Source organism: Rhopalosiphum padi, chromosome 2 (genome assembly GCF_020882245.1).
Source record: "Rhopalosiphum padi isolate XX-2018 chromosome 2, ASM2088224v1, whole genome shotgun sequence".
Lineage (NCBI taxonomy): Eukaryota > Metazoa > Arthropoda > Insecta > Hemiptera > Aphididae > Rhopalosiphum > Rhopalosiphum padi.
In genome coordinates this window covers 92,459,600-92,481,285 of record NC_083598.1, presented here as the reverse complement: position 1 = coordinate 92,481,285, position 21,686 = coordinate 92,459,600, and the positions used below count along the sequence as shown (strand labels likewise).

Here is a 21,686-nt window from a genome sequence, read left to right as displayed (position 1 = left end):
GAGCTGCCTATATAAAAAGACCGGAAATGAGTTGAATGGAAAGCATTAAATCGCTTAAGAATAGTAGTTTGATGGTGCAAAACCACACTTAAAAAATGAAACATATTGGGGGAAAAAAAACTACCTACTACAAATGTGATGAAACACAGTCAATAGAATATATATTGAAATGACCTCTAATAAGGACCACTTGTGATGAAAAATTACCAACACCTGGAAAATCAGCAGAAATTGTGGTTTTTTGGATGACTGATATTTGAACGACAGCAGAAGAAAAAGAAGACGAAATATTAAATGTTTCAATATATTAATTTACTTTAAATAGTAATTTACAGTTAATATCTGTGTAATCAATCAACCAAATATAATAAATATAAACGTATTAATACTTTTAATAATGGAGCAAAAATAATATTCGTTTCGATATGCGAATGTATATGAAATAAATAATCAATGACATAATTAAAAACCATATGGAACTCAAAAAGGAAAGTCACAAACTCATTTGATACATATTGTATGATTTAGCATTTGAAACCTAACCTACTTTTTTTATTTATTCTAAATACTTAAAAGACTTGAAATATATAGATATATATCGTGTGTTTGATATGCAAATTTGAAATTTTAACAAACTCGATAAATAAAATCTTTATTGTGTGTTTATGTATGATAATTATTTGAGAGACAAACAAATTTAAGTTCTCAAGCTACTGTATTAATTATGGACATTAGCATAATCATAATCATCTACTATTTTAGGAAAATTACTTAATTACTTAATACAACGTGAAATGACTATGATATGTTCAGTTTTTGAATAACATTTTTTTGTAAGTTATGTAGCGGTTGAATTTATACTAATTTTTAATATATATAATATGCAATGATTTCTTAAAATAACTTCAGTTTTTATGAAAATATTATTGTTTGTTTTGATTTTTTTTCAGAGTGAGAAAGTTATAAAAATATAAAAGTAGGATTCTGAATAGCTAATTTGTACAACGTTTTAGACATTTTCTTAAATAAAAATATATATTAATTTAGTAATTTTTTAACTATTTAGTGTTAATTAATAAAATTGTTAAATAAAAACCAAATCACCAGTGTTAAATTTAAAGCTGTAATATATAAATTTTATCTCCATAATAGTGTAAAATAATTATCTAAGATAGCTATAATATAGTGATCGATAAAAATAAAGAAACTGATAGTATAGATCAGGGGTGGCCAACCAGTCGATCGCGAGATGAATTTGAGTCGATTGCGACTCCCTTTAGTATTTTCTTGAATTTTTGAATTTTTTCTGTAAACTTGTATATCTTTATATCAACGAATATAAAAATTATACTTAGAAAATGCAAAATAGCTATGAAAAACGAGATTATACACAGATATGGAATAAAAGAAGTGTAACACGCATGTATATATATAATATACATATTTTTTTTATTGACAACCTTTTTTTTTTTTTGGTCGATCGCAAGAACCTAGAAAATCTCGGAGGTCGATCGCAAGTCTATTAAAGTTGGCCACCCCTGGTATAGATCTCTCTATACCACACAACAACCAGTACCGAACAGGTCAATCTGTTTATTTAGAGTAGGTTGCGTCAAAGATGATTGCGAAAATAGGACGAGTATATTATGTATTATAATAATATACGACTAAATACACACAGAGATATATACGTATATATGTAAATAATCATAATATTATACTGTTGTGGTTTATGTAAGCCAGGGATCACCAATTAATATTTTTGAAGGGTCACATTAGGAATCTGAAAATTTTTCGCGGGCCATCAAAATTCTAAGTACATATTTACATTATTTAACAACTAATAATATTTAATAAAAATAATAATTTACAATAATAACACATATAATGTTGTCATAATATGTGTTTTTATTCTTTGTGTGTGAGCCGGATAAAATGTGATCGCGGGCCACCATTTGGTGACCTATATGGTGTAACATTTTTGCAATTAGTTTGTTTTCAAATAATCCCGTGACGCAACGACGGATTAAATTTAAATTCAAGAACATAATCTTAACCGTTTAGTTTTAATTGAAAAATATTGTTTGGTTTACAAAATATTGCATATCCATCGATTATTATCAGATACATTCATAAATAGTAGAGAGAGGGAGAAATAACATTTTTTTTTTTAAATAGAATGCATCATTCTTGTTAAAATATAATATCCAAGAGTAGGATATATCATGAAGTAGCAGTGGACATTTCTGTTTGACATTAGATTGTTTTAACTTTTAGCATATCCAAATGTACCACATTCGTTTTGGATACGACTTATTTGAGAATAATAAATAATATTGTTACACGGAAAAAAATAATAGGGTTAAAAAATAACAAAAAGGGTTAAAACAACTATAGTTGTGAGATATTTTAGAATTTTTGAAAAAAATACTTTTGCACTGCTACAAAACTTATGCACTTACACATCATATACCTACCACAATTTTAATGAAAAAATTATAAAACATGACGAACCTGATCAGTGGCATCAGACACCACTAAAGAGGAGCGTGTATGATTATAATAATATAATCGTACATAATGGATAGTGGTGAACAGGAAGTAGATATTAGTAGTGTATTATATTATGCAAAACGTATACAGTCGAAACTGCCCCACAACGAACCGTTTATGGGTATAATACTATATTTATAAATATATATATATATAGTATATTATAGTATATTATTAAAACATTATAAAGTAAATATTTTATTAGTATGTCAAGCAATATTAAATTATATACATATATATTATACAACCACGATTAGGTATTTTATTTACTAATATTAATTTTATAATACTATTTTGGGTATTTGTTAATTTTTGTAGGATAGTCGATGGTTGTGGTGATAATAATAACGATGATAGAGAATAATTTAACAGTAAAAACCTGCACCTAAGTTTTATTAATACATTGAACGTTAGGAATTTAGTTATTTTGTTGTATTGTAAACATAGGTACCTACGATAGGTAATAAGTATTTTTATATAATATATATAAAATAAGGAAATAAACAATTGTTTAAAGTAGAAAAAAAATATAATATATATATATATATATAAAAACACATCAATCAAACCGAACAACGTGCATGGGTTTTTTTACAAAAAAAAAATAATTAAAAAAAAAACAGGAAATAATGATAAAGTCTGTAAGAATAATATATATATATATATTTCATCGTTATTTACAACCCTACTACGTATAAAACGTATATGTACATATAATTGTATGTACACAACGACTTTGGAAAGCTGAATTTTTTAGTAATAATAAGTATTAAATAATAATAATAACGAAAATAAAAATGAAAATAAAAATAATAACACTTCATTGTTTCGCGAGTGGGGTGTATATATAATATGTATAATAAAGTTATAGTAACAACAATAATAATAATAATAATAATATGTACATCAATGGTGAGTATTATTGAACGTATATAAGATATAAGATATATATATATACGCGTAATTTATATAATATTATACAGGACGTACACAGTATAAGCGTTATACGAACACACGCATGTAAGTACAATATGAAAGACAAAATAACTGAGAACGCGTAAAACAATGCATTGCAGCTCTTTTAAATATAATTTATATAATATAAAAAAAAAAACTATGACTGTAACTTAATTAGGTAATATATAGAATGAATCTGGAAGAGTTAACGATTTCACACTTAAATACATTTAATTTAAATATTGGTATCATATTATCTAGTTTCACCCTAATCTATAAATTAATACGTGTGCAGTATAATCATTATACCTACGTGCGTCCTGTAATATTATTTCGGTTTGAGGCATGGTCAATGTAATAATATAACGTCATGGTAATAGTTATAATAATATAATAATACAATTATTATTGTAATATTGTATATAGTTGATTATATTATTATTGTATTGATAAGTACAAAATAAATGTTATGGCTTACTTTCGTCGTCGTCGCGGCCCGTCACGTTCATCGCCGCCATCTTCGTCTCGATCTCAGACGTAGACTTTTGACGGCGCAATAGCCGCGACTTCACCTGACACCGGGTGGTAACTTTCTCCTGGCAGTCTAAGTGCACATTCATCTTACACACTCGACATTTAAGACCTTGCCTGGTGTGCCCTGTGAATTCACGAGTTACATTAATAATATCTACTTATAATAGGAGTTTACAAATGCGTGATAATGTGGTATCAGGTATTATATGTATTACTGGTATAGTATTACTATAACATTGAGACCTTTGTACTAATATTCATTTATTTTTTAAATTTTATCATAATATACGATTATTCTATATTAATTTAAAGGGAGATCAAGTTATAATCACGTGATCTCGATATTGAGAATCAATAGCTGATTTTGTTTTAATGTGGCTACACGAGCAATGTACGTCAAATACTGAAAATTAGATAAATGTGTTAACTGTAAATTTAAAAGTCAAAATATAACCATTGTTTTTACACAATGTATTAATAATGTGAAAAATGATCTGAAAAATCAAGAAAAAAACCGCTTTAAATAATATATTCTATGACATACGAGTCATATATATATATGTCATATCTTCTGTTCGTGAATAATTAAAGGGAACATTAATTTCTCTGCCTAACCATATATTTATGGGATAATTTATTTATTTATTAATATCAATGCACACAAGAGCTAAAGTATAGCATATACAAATATTTCAAACTAAAATTTAGTATAACAACTATATAAAAACTACATAATAGATAGGAACGGTAGGTACTTAATATAGAGATTCATAATGTTTAAATTTACCCGTAAACGCATGCACAGTCAGTGATACTTGTATTTATTTTTAATTGATTCTATTTTTGATACAAAACATTCAAACAGCCATGTTTTTGAATCGTTTTGATTTATCTAGTATAATATGTCTTTAAACCTAAAATTGACTGAATAAAAAGTGAGAAGTATTTAAAACTTTATCATAAATATGATTTTTCGATTTATTTTATTCCCCTATACAGAGTGTAACAGATAGAACTGACTTTTGGAATAACTTTTGTTCTAATTAATATTTTCAATTTTTTTTTTATTTATCATTAAGAGACCCTAGCGCATGGATAATTTAATTTTTTATGTTTATTTTTTAGTACTGAAAATAAAAAAATTTAAATTTGATTTAAATTTTTTTGGACAAATTCAAAATAACAAATTTGTGAATCTAATTATAAGAACAATTTTGATAGTAAAAAGATTGATCTAAGTCAAGTAGTGTATTTTTAAATTTTTTTTAAAATATCAATATTTTTTGATTAATTTAATTTGGAACGTAATAACTTTTTTAAAAATATGATTTTTGATAATTTGCTGACATGAGTATATTTCTTAAATTATTTAGGTACTCATCATTTTTGTCATACGTTTAAGTAGCACTCTGTATATTTATCTATACTCGTGTTTTAATATAACATTAATGTGTCAAAGGTGCATTGAGTTAATTTTATTTTTAAATTGAACATAATGTGACTTATTGCAAGGAATTCTCGTCGAAAAAATAACTATTTTATTTTGAAAAATGATCCGTACGAAATTAGAAATTGTAGTTTTGACCAATACCCATATTAATTATTTCATTATTGTATTTTATTTTTATGCATTTAGTAATTTTTACGAAATTAAAATGAATTATTGAATTATAGACATTGCAAATAGAATTAATAAAGACTATTGCTTTAGATAACTATATTATATAGATAATATGTTTTGTTTATGTTAAATCGTGTTTTATCGTATTTTATCGGAAATCAAACGGTTCAAGTATAATATATTCTTAAACTATTTTACGTTGGAGACTTGGAGATAATCTAAACTTTCTTGAGCTATACATAACAAATCTATCTTTCACATAAACGATGGTTTCCATAATAACACACGTTACACACGTTAAAACAAAAAGATTCGTACGACAAGTGGTGTTTGAAAAATCCGAGTTTAAAGAGCTTTCTTTAGTTTAAAATTAAAAAAATATTAATATTTGCATAACTATGATTTAATAGGTTTTAATAATGTTGTTAGAATTATTGGCGGGCAAGGGGAAGGGGAAGTCTATTATTGTATTGATACAACACTTTTTTAGGATTAACACACTAAAAATGTGATTAAAACTTTTCACAACATCTTACGTACGAGATAAAAATATTACGCATTTTTTATTAAAACTTTTTTACAATATTTGTGGGATTAATATATATATATATATATATATATTATTATTGTTATTGTATGTGCTTAATGTACCCGTTACTTATCGCGTAGTAGTGTTATGTACGATCAGACTCCTAAAAATTCTTTACGAAGTATGCGTGTTTTAAGTATTATGTATAATTTTCGAAGTGTGTGCTTTTTAAAGTGTTATTATAACTGCTGTTAGTATATACACATAACCGTATAATATCCTAAAGTCGTATAACGTGTATGTTTATACGTTGTCATAAATTGTATTAATCGTCGAACGACATTCTATGCATAACTTAATACACGACTAGTATACCTACCGTTAAACATATTTGCAGTAGTGGTGGTGGGTTTATTAGCATTTCAGCGCCTATTAAATTGTTTACCTGTGATATAATTATTATTATCCGTCACCATACCACGGAATCGTCGGTAGTAAAATAAGTTACACGGGTGGTATATATTTACCATCACTCTGGTGCTTTCTCTGCCATGCCAATTACGTACGCAGCCGAATTCAATATTAAAAAATTGAGGTTTATCTGTTTGTATGTGCTCTAAACTACATACGTATAATGTCACTAACGCAGGGTTTATGGAACTATGTCTCGTTATAATAACATTATAATGTATTATCTTAGATAATAAAAATAAAGTTCTTTTACAAAGAGCAATCATTTTAACAATTAAAACGTGTAAATGCAACAATTCATAATATTATTCTCGGTTAACTAATTCCATATTTTATTATACATAAATTATGAAATAGTCATCATTAATTAGATGAATTAGGTACTTTTCATTACGTATCAAAATTTTAAATTTATAACTTATTTACGACCAAAAAACAACAAACTGTTTGGTTAAAGTTTTAGTAAATAAAAAACATTTTGTTATTATAAAAATCAAAACGAGAGTTTTTGGATATCAAAAATAATTTTTCAGTTTTTACTAATATCATATAAATACGAGAATATTTTGGTATAAAATGTACACCTTGGAGTTAAGTCTAATGTTTTTTCAATGTTATAGTATTTAAATAAATAACACAAATATAGATTTTCCAAGGAATATTTTGTACAGCTCGATGGATTTGTTATTTTTAACTAACTTCTATAAATAAAGAGTCATTTTCAAGGTTCTGTAATATGTATAATTTCTTAAAAGAACCAAGAGTATTAATAATTGAAAAAAAATAACATTTTTGAAGTATTATTTTATTTATTTGATATATTCTAATGAAAATATTTATTTTTGTTAACTAGATTTTCAAGATTAATATGTAAAAATAAATGTATGAATATTATTTAAAACATATGTTTATAGCACCGTCATTAATTATAGTAATAGGAATTTTACTCGTTTCATATGATTCCATATGATTTTAGCTAGGCAATGGATGTACCAAATAATAAATAATTGTTATTTATAAATAGGCTCTTGTTTCTAATACCTATGTAACATTGACTAGAAGTTATTAGAAACGATTAAGTATTCGGTAAATATTTTTTAGAATGTGCTAAAAACCTTTACTATACCAGAATTAGTAAATTATTATACTTGTAATTTACATTATATTGTTGTTATTTCATACGCTTAGACTAAGCAATAAAACAATATTATGTCTTGTTTAAATATTAAAAATTTTAAAATTCGTATCTATATTGTTCAACGGAATTTATTTTTGTTGATATACTACGAAGGAGACGAAAATATCATGATGATTCTAAATCATAAAACTGATCATTCTCTACTTCTATCAGACATATAATCTTACCAGTTTATTATTATCAATAACATCTATATAATATATTAAAATTGATGTATTTAATTAAATAACATAATATGATTATGCTATATTATGATAAAGTAGTATATTAAAATAAAATACAAAAGTATTTTTACTCACATACTCGTATTTGATAACCTATTCCCTAATTAAAGATTAAACATCAGAAAGAGAACCATTAATATTCTAATAAATCATTTAAAACATCGTGGATAAATCACTAGTAATGTTGTCCTTTAGCTCTGAAAAAGAAAAATAATAAATAACACAAGTTTTGATTTCAGATACTACAAAATGTAATTTTTACCAATTCACAGAACTAAGTTTGGGCAATGCATATAACAAGATGGATAAAAACTGTTTTAATATTTGTATTTATCGGATTAATTATTTTATATAACCACATGCTTGCATTACATGTATATTATTTAATATGTATACATGTGGTTATAAGTGTTTGTAATTTATTTATTTTATTTATTTTATAACAATACGGGACATGCCCAAATTACAATATTGTAATATTATATATTAAGTACAAACAGTTAATAATATAGTAGTGCTGATGGATCCTTATTGGCTATACTCATCATGCGATATAGTGGCTGGTTTTTTGCATAGTTGGTATTGCATTTAGGTAAGGAAAAAATAATTAATTGACGAGAATGAAAAGATGGAACTTTAAAGTTAATTTGGGCTAATAGTTCAGGAGAGTCTACGTGGCCATCAATAAGACGTCTGAGGAAAATCAAATTAGCTTCCAATCTAATTATTTTTTTTAAATTATTTTAAACCACTAAATCATTATACATATCATAACATTGAATGAGTCATACATGGCTACGGAATAATAGTCATATTATATTAATTTGAAAATCTTCATAATTAGATACATTAATTCAATTCATACATATGTAACTAAAAACAACTTTCATGTGATGTGATAGTGATCGGAAGTATAAGATAATTCAATATATTATACTATTATTATTTTATACTTGGAAAATACTCAATTGCTTACTAAGATTATAAAAATAGATACACTAAGCCTTTACATTAAAATTTGTTTTAAATTAAAAATAATATATAGTGTCCTGTGAGAATTTACCCATTGCAATATCTCCTGAAATAATGGAGATATCATAATTATGGTTTCCTAATATGATTCACAAGGACAAGAACTACAAATATTTCATGTTTTAATTTATTTTAATGTTTTGGTAATAAAGTTAAAAAATATTTAATTTAAAAAAAAAAAAAATGAAGATAGCTATTTTGTAGAGTTTATTTTTTTGAAAATATTAAAGTTTCAACATTTTAATTTCATTAATATCCTGATTTTAAATATTTTTTCTTGTTTCGAAAAAACTGCGAATTATTTAATACGATAGTGGTAGGTATCATAATTGTATTAAACATGTATCCCGAATTTTAGGTAATTATATGATTATTGTAGTAATAATACTATTATAATATAATTCACAGTTTTTCGCAATGGGTAAATTCTCACGGGACATTCTGTATAATATATTAATGCAAATAGTAAATACCCTTCAATTTAAATACAATTCTCTATGATTTCCTCATCGTTACAAACTCACAATGAAGCCCACTTAAATAAATGTTATATTATGTTTCATTAGTATGTTAATATCGTAGTTAAATATTAATTTTGTCTTTTTTTCATCTTAAAAAAAATATATACATGGCAATAATTTTTATATATAAAAAAACACAAAAGAAATGGATTTATATGATTATTAGACAAATATAGTCATCCCATTGGGATATTGTGGGAACTGGATAAAGAGACAATGTCGTTTTAAACAGATTGTCGTAGCTCAAAATCTAGCTGCAGGTAAAATTACTTGTGGTAGGTTACATACATCTTTGTGGAGAGTAGACGATAAATAAAGTGTGTGGAAAGTCAAAATTTTACAATATACACTATACAGCAGTATAAATGTGTATAGAGTGACATATTTTTACCAAACTCGATTAATATAATTTATGTACATTCAATTTTCGCAGTCCCTAACAATGTTTCTCCGTAACACTATAAATATGTATGTAAGACATTGATTTACAATATTTGAGTGAAAAAATATTGGATTTCGTGCAAAACATATGGTTCGAGAGTATCGGATTACAGAATACCACTGAAAATGATACCGTGAACACTACCACTCATGGATATAATATGTACAATGTGCATATAATACTGTTTACGTGAATACATACAAGGAGTGCCAAACACCATGAATTGGAAACTATGTGTAAAAAAGATCAAAGATTGAACGAAGCGATGGGAAAGTAGAATGTATGACTAAGGAGTAAATGATACATGTGTGAAAACGGTTAAAAATAACCAGTTGTCATGATCGGATTATTGTTGTATAACTTTTTTTTGTACTAAGCATAATATATATATATATAATCTTTTAGTTTAATTATTATTGATAATATCAACGAACCGATTAAGCTAAGACAATAAAGAAAAAATAATGGATATTTTAATATTCTTCAAAGTTGTATTATTGTAGTAGTGTCACTTCGACATCTTATAAAAATTAAACCAATGAGGAAAATATGTTGAGATAACAGAATATGAAAAAAAAATATTGTTATGTGTAAGACAGGGGAGAGTGCGACGCGTTGGCTGCCTCAATATTTAACTGTCGATGTACAATTTTTAAGAATTTAATAAAAATGTTCAATTACATTCATTAATATGATTTCGTAATTCGTACTTTCAATATTTTTTATATATTTTTATACTTTGAGTATACAATACAGTATTGCAACAACATCAAAATTGTATTTAAATCACGATTGGAGAAATATTTTCCTCAACTATTTTCATAAATTTATTCGTATTGATTAACACGTAAGTAGTTATTTGATCACAAGTCTTTTTTTATTTTATAAGAAAAATAATGTTGTCTTATGACTGCAATGAGTAATGACTAGATAATGTTTTTGAAAACAACAATAAATGTAAATTTACTCATGTTGCTTTTACTCGCTTTACCACAATGAGCCATTGCTGTGAAATAAGCATACTCCACGCGGATTTCCCCCTCCCTCATTCTCGAACATACACACATCACTAGACTCTCTTGTTTAGGCACCTGATGGAGCGGTGAAGTGTGTACAGGGTGACGAGCGTGTAAACAAAATTAGATTTTCGGGGCTTCCGGGCGCAGGACTTGACGACTGCGGAGGGCGATATACAAATTGGATTCGATTAGGGGCTTCCAATGCCACCGCCCGCCACCAAGTCGAATACGTGAATCGAATGGAAAATGTTGCTATATAGTTTGGAACTTATAATATATATATCAGAGGTAAATATCGTGCAATAATGTTATTTCCACCAAAACCAGCATTATACATATATTTATAATAAGATGTATAAATAAGTCATAATTATATAGTATTTATAAATTATAATACGCGTTGTTTTTTTTATATTCAGCATATTTATTGATGATCCTGAGATTACTTCTAGTATTTTGAGATTACTTTTACTACAAAATTCCAACGACAAAACCACCAACATCTGTGTAGACTAAATGCATATATAGATTAGAAGATACATTTTTCATGAAAGGTTTTCTTGTAAGTCTAATGGTGTTAAATACTTTACGTCTACAGATACACACATAAACATATGACTGTTTGATTGTATTTAATATTTACCGATATTTCATAAATATTATTATTTACTACGTTGTACGACACTGCTGTAATTATTTAATATGTGCGATAAAAAAAAAGATTAATTTCACAGTCTCGATAAACTATGACGTCGTCAATGCGAGAACACAAAATTCCTAGAAGTAATCTGTTTTTTGAAAAATCAATAAATTCGCAATGTAATGTTTAAGAAGTATAATCACGTACTTTTCTCGAAATCGGTCTTAAAACAGTGACAGAGTGTAAAAATATAATTTATACAAGCTGGCATAATAAAACAAACAGGAATATCATAATGTAAATTATATAATGTATTAATGTAAATATATTTTGGTTCGGGTTTTTTTTTCGTGACATTTTCCGATTTCAAACTTGGACATTGAATTCTAAATAGTATCTTTTCCATGTACATTGAATTTAATATAATATACAATATTATATATTGTTTTTAACGTTGATTCGTTTTATCAGTGCAATAGACAGATACAACGCATCTCTAAGTGCAGGATGGTCAGAGATTAGTCGATATAATATAGGTAATATAATTCAATCTATATTATTTTATTCAATTGTGTTTAATGATTTTATTGAATAATATTTTTCAAAGCATGTTTGCCAACTCGGTACCAACCAACTACAAATAAAAAAAATAACCTGTAACTTAAATTCGATAAGGTGTATAAAGCTACTGCAGTAAGTACTGGTATATGTGGTTTTTATTTTTAGAGATACTATTATTAAAAAAAATATACTATATTGATACTATACACACAACATTTGCGGTGGACGAATATAAATGGAGAACGCAAAAAATATGACATGATCGCTGTTGTACAAAATTATTGTAATTTGGTCATTGATCATTTTAATTATATGTAATTATTTTATGATTGTAAATAAAAATGTACAGCTGCATATAATTTTAACCGTTTAGGTATTCTTTATAATTTTTTTTGATTTCGTCGATAATATTACGATTATACTAATTATTAATACAACTATTTATTATGCTATAATAAGTCATAATCACAATATAACAATAACTAATCGTATTGAAGTTATAAAACTTGTCTTTAGTACCTATGTAATTTCAAGCTCACGATGAAGATCTTTCCAAAAATACACCTTCAATTAACGACTAAAGAGTTAAATTCTCACCAGGGAGGATAAAATATTAATCACCCTATAATCTATATACATAATATAATCGTTTTTTATAAGCCGGAAATGGCTTTTATGAAGTGGTGTATAATATTATGAAAAACTCGTTTATGAAATGAATGCTATTTTTTTAACGCGCTTTAAATCAATTCGATCGTGCAGGTTATACCATTACGTAGTTTTACGCGTAATAAATATTATAATATTATATATACATATATTATATTAAATTATTATTGTATGATGCTGTGTTATAACGTTTCGAATAATATTATACCACACACAAATATTTGGAATATAATATTATAACTGTGAAAAAGTAGGTGCTGAACGAGCAAAAAACACTCCGTGGATTTTATGTATTAGGTATTATACATTATAAAGTATTAAATATACAAAGCATCATGCTAAATAATGATTAATTACGACTGAACATATTACTGAATCGGAAAGTATTTTGAAGGAAGATTTGTTGGTGTTATTATATTATACTTATAAATTATATATTACGAGTAAAACACGATTTTTCAAATTACATATTTTAACTGTTATAATATCCGCTTGTGATTATGGTATTATAAAATTATATTATTATCGATAACGGTCGAGTGAATAAAACACATTTCTTGATTCTCGCCGATGATATTTTTCAAAAAAAGTTCCATTTTTCAAATAACACGGACAAAAAATGCGTTATTTTTTGTAACGCGTTTTAATACCTAACAACACGACAGTAACACGGCGTTCCAAATAGGCAATTGAGGTACACTATCTTTGTAGTGCCGCGTAGATGCGGTTTTCGGTTATATTGTCAAAGAACAGCGGTTCCCAAACTTTAACGATCACGGCACCCTTTTTTTAAATAATATAAAATAATAATTTTTAATAACATAAATAATCCAAATATAATATAAAATAATTTTCTCAATAATCACATACATCTGGTGGAACCCTTAAGATTGTCCACACTTTGGGAAACGCTGTCATAGAACCTATGTTCTATGGTTATATCGTATAATATCTAAATTATCGTAATTATTATCATGATTTATGAAAGAAATTAATTAATGGTAGATTTTGCCAATTTCGTATGGTGTAATGGGGCGGAGAAGTAAAGAGTTAAGCCACAAGCGGAAACAGACTATTTGATGCACCGCGTGGTTTCAAGGCCTTCATTGTAATTTATAAAACGACAAACCATTAGAATATGATATAAAAAAATAAAAAGGTTATATAGATTAATAAGATTTACCTCTAAGCACTTGTGAACAAAAATCGCACGGTGTAATTTTCTTATACGTATACTCCTGGAACTGGTGCGCCGTTTCTGTGTTGGCCGAGAACTGTGGGTTTCCATCACGACCAGTTTTCCTACATACACACATATACACATATTATTATATAATTAAATAACTATGCGCGAAAAATGCGAGTATACATACAGTGTAATTGCCGTATATTATACAAACAGTATTTAACAAATATGATAAATTAATTTATATATCATAATTAAATATAACTGTATATTATATAAATATTTATTTGTTTTTTCGCCGGATATGATTTTATAGTCTTATAATATCATTATAATAATATGATCCACTTAAGTATGCTCCTTATTTTAACTGCAGCCACAAGTATCTCACTAATGCACTTCGGGGCGTCGCAGAAGTACATAAATATATTATAATAATAATATGGGTAAACCACTATCGTCAAAGGGTAGAAATAACAATACCATACCACATAGAAGTATGTTTAACCATAATATAATTTACGCTATAAATTTATCCGTCTCACAAAGGACGTACGATGTGATGTTGTTGATCCATTGGAATAACAATATTATTATAATAGTACGAGTATCCAGGGAATCGAATACGGCAATATATTTGACGACAATACCATTGATAAATTCTTTTCGTTTGCGATCCACATCATAATCATCATCGTCATCATAATGTTTGACACATACCACCACATTAGACTATGTCAATAAATGTATTATTTTTTAATTTAAACATTATCAATTTATTTAATTAAATAGTTCTCCTTCTCCATCTAGAAAAAAGTTTATATCGTGTAGTAAAATCGAATCTTATCATAAATGGCGTAGTATACCGATAACAAGTAGAATCATTTAATCTTTGTGGGACTTAGGCGTCAGGTGTTCATCTGAGTAATAGTTAAACATTTTTTTAATTTCATTATGGAAATATAGGTATGCACATTTTAGATTTCTCTCGTGACTACGTAGCCACATGACGAATAGTATGTGGTGTGATACTTTTTGAACATAATCATTATATATAATATGCTAGCCACTCGTAATGCGTGCGTTTTTAAATGTGAACTATTTTACTGGGTTATGTATACTAAGAAAAACCTGTAATAGAAAGTAAAAGTATTATTTTGGATTTCCATAACATATTATATTGATTTAAAATAATTTAGTTTGGAATTTCCATATTATATACACTATACCGTATACATGTGAATAATATTAGTTAAATATGTCATTTACTAGACAGTAGAAAACTTTCAATATTCATTAAAATTAACTTACTCGATGATTTAATCTTAGTTATTAATTAAAATTATTACTTTTCTATATTATGTTTAATCGAAACCGTATAATACTACAACCATTTAAGCACACATTTGTTAAAATTTACCGATTTTAAAATAAAATTTATTTGTTAATACTTAGATATTTTACAAATGAAAAAAAAATATTTTTTTTATAAATCATTTTAACTAACGTTGATTTTTAGTTGTCATTCAATTATTTAGTAAGGAATAATAATAATCATAATTACACATTGTTTAGTGAATTAAAATTAAAAATCGCAATATTATATTTTTTTATTATTACATCAGTAAAGGTCTAACTTGAAAAGTGCTATTTTTTCTTTCAAAATACTCTTAGTAAAGAAAATAATTTACAAGGATGCTGAGAAAATAAAATGTTTCTTCTATGCATAATGGTACCAAAAGCATTTGTATTCTAAGAAAGCTTTTGAGCTTTTGAAATTTGCATTATTATATGAAACATTTTTTAATACAATTGAGACGCATTACATTTAAATAATAAACACATTACTGACGAGTATTGCTTATTATTTTATACTGACGATAATAAAATTAGTAATTTTAATAATAAATACCATTATTATCATGATATTTTATATGATACAGTGGGTTAAATCTAATAAATTGTTTAATCCTTAGTAAATACTTACCTAATAATAACCATTATAAGACATTAAACGTGGCAAATATTATTAGGTGTTTGTAAAAAAATATTGCAATATGATAAATATAGAATATGATTATAAGAAAAATTATGCTGTCAATATTATAAATAATGCGTTCATTAAATTATCTGGAGAAGAAATAGTTTTTATAAAAAATAGTGATCAAGTATTTATGTCATCAAAAGGAAACTAATGCTATTCTAACACATTATTTTTTAATGTAAACATATTAAGCTTATATATTATTGTAGGAATACTATAAAATAGTATTACAGTGATTATTTTTCTCTAAATACTCTTTATAATTATAGAAAAGTTTAAAGTACACATATCACTAATGTTTATATTTATATTAATTTATATATTTTCCTAATTTTTATCGTTGATATTATTAGTAATTTAAATTAATATAATATTTATACCTATTATTGACAAAATTATTCGGTATTATATTTTTATTTTACATTAAATGTATAATGTATACCTTCATTTTAAACTTAAAAATATATCAAAATACACGTACTTACAACATAAATATAAAATATCGAAGAAATAAATTATCACAAAATTTCATATTTATACTCATTCCATTAGTTGTGAATATATTCAATTGTAGATTATAGAATAGATAATATTATATGTTGTGGTTTCCAAATCAAAACTTAATAGTGGTATAAACAAATAAAAGTAAAAAAACATAATGATGGAATATTGTAGAACGCTGAGTTAGCGTGTTTATCATATTTTTTTTAAACATAAAATAACAGAATTAATTTCCCGTACTAAATGTAATCAGACAGAATTACTCTATTTAAAATTTGGTTAAAATTTTGTTAAAATTTTGTTTGTATATTGATTTTAAACTGCGTGTTACAGAATTACATACCATAATTTTTATTGGTGTCATTTTTAGAAGTCTTTTGAATATTATTTGACATCATTGATCCTACATAAGATTAAATACAGATAACATACTTAAAATTAAATCATGTTTTGATTTTAAAACTGTTCAATCTTTGATCTTATATCAAATTAATAAAAAAGAAAAAAGAAACAAATAATTTAACAATGAATTAAAAAAAAAAAAAATCAGTATTCGTTTATTATAATATAAAAGAACAACTAAATATAAAGAATATTATATAATTCAACTATATCCTATTTTAATTGACTAATTCAATTCTCAGTTAAGAAAATTTAATATTTATGAAAAATTTATTGTAACCGAACGTTAATAAATCTTTGAATATAATAAGAACAATATAAGTAAGTTATTTTAATGTTTCTATAATATATCTGTAAAAGTATGATTATACTTAATAGATGTTAAATATATATCTATACTCTCAATGTTTTAATGAAGTTATATCATCTAACTACTACTAATATAACTTAAATCATTTAGTGATGTCAGGTAAATTATTACGTTTAAACAAAACGAATAAAGTAAATTAAATTATTTGAATGGTAAACTATTGAGATAGACTTTGGGCCATAATAATAAATTAAATAGGTACAATTTATAAACTATTTGTAGTAAACGATTTATAAACAATGATATTTTAAAAGGTCTAATAATTTTTAATGATCGTTTTTTATAATAATTAAGTCTCATTCGAAATTTAACTTGAGGACGAAATTAACGTAAAATTTTAAAAAATAACACGGTTGTTATAGACTAACTCTTGATGGCCTATTACGAATAAATAGTTTATCCCCATAACGAGAAGTATTAATTATATGAAAAAATGTGTTATTACAAAAAAAAAAACAAGAAGAGTATAAATAAACTGTTATATTAAGAAAATGAAACATGTTTTTTCAGTGTTGGTTTGAAAACATTTTATCATGATTAAAAACATTATTACCTACCGTGAAATATAATGATATGCTTACGAATGCGTATTATATAATGTATCTAATCAATATTAATAAAATTAAAATTGTTGATGAATTTCAAAACCATCCATAATTTTAGATATAATTTCTAATTGTGATGTAAGGATGTAGGTAGTGAGTTATAATAAATTCTAAAAAGTTCAAGATATCAGTATTATATAAATTTAAATCAGGATTTTGTAAATCCACACTCAATGTTTATAGCGATTATCACATTTGACCAAACATGAAAGTTAACAATTATTTTAATGAGTGATATATAGTATAATCCATTAGTTTTAGGTTATCTAGTTGTGTGTTAATAAATATGGTTACTGTGGTGCAAATTGTTAAAGGTTTCTAAAATACATATTGTCAAATTCCGTTGAAAACATATTATGTGCAAATAAGAATCATGAAACAATTATTCTATAACTAGCGAATGATTGGACAAAGGAATTCATAATATAGTGACTGAATAATGGATATATGAGCCTTCATAGAATATGAATTTGATATAACATTGTTCGGGAAGCATAAATCGACTACTGCGTTTTTAATATTTTTTCATAGGTCTTATATGTTTAAAAAAAATCAATTATTATTTTTTAATTTATATTATAAGGTGTTATATAATATTTGCCTGTGCGTTCCCCATACAAATATCAAGTACTGAACCAATAATTATTATTTACTTAATGTATACTGTAATTTTTTAGATACTAGTAGATATGTTTAACATAATAAAATATCTCAAAGAACTAGTACGTTTTAAGTCTCAGGAACTTCGAAATATGCTAAAAAAATGAACGTGGCATCAAAAAACAAAACCTATATGACACAAAATCACTTTACAATATTGTATTTCTCTATGTTATTAAGTCACAATGAAAGTAGCATAAATTATGTGTACTATGGTAGTTATTTATTTTGTTTCTAAATATTATTTAAAATGTATTTATTAAGCAATTTATTTCAATAAAATAGTAATAAAAATATCATACGTTAAAAAAATATCCTCGTGTACACATCAATACGAATAGTGAAGAAAGACGTTGGGGCTAGGTACGGCGGTTGTCAAGGGACTCAGTGTAGGTGCAGATGTGGTGGAAAACTAGTGGTAGGGAAACAGTGAAAATACCTCCACGCTTAATGCAACATCTGTCAGTCACAAAGGGTAGTGAAGGTTGTTATTTCGAATTTTCCGATCAAGGTCACACGGGACAAAAGACGCGGGTGGTGGGTTCTACCACAGATGATGTTCAAGGAAAATACTCACTATACTATGACTATAGGGTGAAAATACTTCCTTAACGCGCCATACATGTAGACTGGATGATTTCGACGGTACGTAGCAGCGTCTAAGATAATATTATTATTGATTTTACTGTGAATTGTTGCATAAAGTTGTATGATCTTAATATTATTACAATCTATATATTTTAAATAGTGACATTTTTGGTTTTAATTGTATGAAACGACCTCACATGAGGTGGTTTATTTTTTAGTCAAAAAATGTCTATAAATATTTTAAATACTTTAAACTTATTTTGTTTGTTGTTATTTTTATTTATTAAAATATATGTTGTTATGTAATTATAAGTTATTACAATTCATCGCATATATAACTAAATACGTAAAAAAATTAACTGTTTTTTTTTATTATTATTATTTGGTACTACATTGATATGGATTTATAATTGTTTTATTTATTTTGATAAATTACAACATATTTATACTTTTTATTTTATTAAATACAAATACCTATATATTATGATACGTGACAATTGTCAATTATCGTGGATTTGATGTTTTGAACGCATGTTTGTTTAATTTTAAATTAGAATCATATTAATATTACTGAATAAATTATTTTGACTTTTTTAAAATTATTTTACAACACGCCAGAATGATCAGTCTCTGTCGGTAAATAATAAGTATATATTTAATGAGGTTAGGTGCTGGCTGTATTTATAGTGATAATATTATTGTATTCTACAGTTGCGGATAAACGAAAGATGATTCTGGTTTTGACAATAATGTTTACTTTGAGCTAAATTTCGATTAGAAATATTTTGTGAGAAAATGTACTATGGGTTCATAATACAATACAGCAAAAGATGCGAAGATCTTTATTTTGTACTCACAAGATTGATTTTTTGAACAAGAAATGTGTGGTACACTGTATATTTGTGTACAAATATATAATTATTTATTATTTTTATCAATTTATATCCGTATCTTAACAATTTATGTATGTATAATAACGTATTTAATATTCATAAAATGTCAAGATTCGGCTGACATAATATAATGGGTTGTCGCTGCCAGAATGAAGTAAATTACTTTTGGTTTTGTATGCATTTTACCAAAACTATTCGGTGTATTATATAATAAAATAAATTAACTATGCTAAAATATGAGCATTGTAATGCATCATCTTGGATATATTTATTATAATTCGTAATCTATGTACATTTTTAAAATTATGTGCATATTATGTTGTAATTTCTCTTTTGCCGTGTCAGAATGCGTTTTCACCTCTATCAATCCGTAGCAGACCAAAAGGGAAGCAAAAGGTATTTTCGTTAGATACTTATACGAGTTATACGTTATATCCCACGTTTATGTATATAACCAAGCAAGAATTAATATATATATATATATATATTGCTCGACCGAATTATTTATTTATCCCGTTTCGGACTAAGTAATATTGCCACAGAATGATGTATTACGTCTTTATGATAATGTCACGAGAATTATTAATCTGTTTTTTTTTTTTTTTTACTGACATTTAAATATGTAAAAATATTAATTTGACATTATGCTTATATATATAATATATACCAATAGTAGTTTATATATATATATAAAACTGTACATAAAGACATAAAGTACGTATACAAATGTATTTTTTAGTTCCGTTAATAATTTGAAGAAGTTTATGCGAAAAAACCTAATAATTCTGTGGATGTACTAAGTGGTCACGGCCTCACGGGTACTATAGAAACTGATTTGACTCTATTGGTGTCCTCAAAGTAAATCATTAGGTTTAACAATTTGGTGAAGTGTTTTATAGAGTTATAGAAAAATATTAAAATTATTTAAATACGTTATTATACAACTGGTTTTGCTTAAGTTTGACTAGAATTTTACAGAGTTAAAAAAAGACGATGTCACTTTAAAGTTAGGATTATTTTTTAAATAAACATCAACCATACACAAGGTATATGTAATAGCATTGAATTAGACTGAATGACAAAATATAATAGAATACAAAAAAATTATACCTAACCATTAATAACTATTTTATTATCTGTAACTTATGACAACATAAAAATATTTAATTCATGTGAGCTACCTTATAGCAACCTATAACTTATAAGGGTTGAAAAAATAAGTTTATACACACTTATGAGTTATAAGAAATCTATTGATAACACTTTTATTGAAAATATTTAATTTGTTCAGAATTTACTACAGTCATAAACTCATAAAGTCATAACAAACAGACTGGAATAATTATATATATATATACAAAAATTACTTATTCAGTAATAATATTAAAATCCTTGTGATAAATTTAACGAGTTTTGATTTTTCTGTATTATTCGTGTGATATATTATTACTTTCAATTACTAATTT

General features: G+C 25.6%; 1 protein-coding gene across 14 annotated transcripts in view; it reads right to left on the bottom strand.

Annotated features, from left to right (window-relative positions):
* LOC132921992 (uncharacterized) overlaps positions 1 to 21,686 on the bottom strand; it is a 302,827-nt gene that overhangs the window by 41,025 nt on the left and 240,116 nt on the right. For all 14 annotated transcript variants that reach the window (XM_060985267.1, XM_060985266.1, XM_060985268.1 and 11 more), the window contains 2 exons: positions 14,155 to 14,273; positions 3,989 to 4,168 (listed from right to left, as the gene is read on the bottom strand). In XM_060985267.1, the coding sequence (XP_060841250.1) occupies positions 3,989 to 4,168; positions 14,155 to 14,273 (299 nt within the window). The remainder of the gene's footprint in view (positions 1 to 3,988; positions 4,169 to 14,154; positions 14,274 to 21,686) is intronic.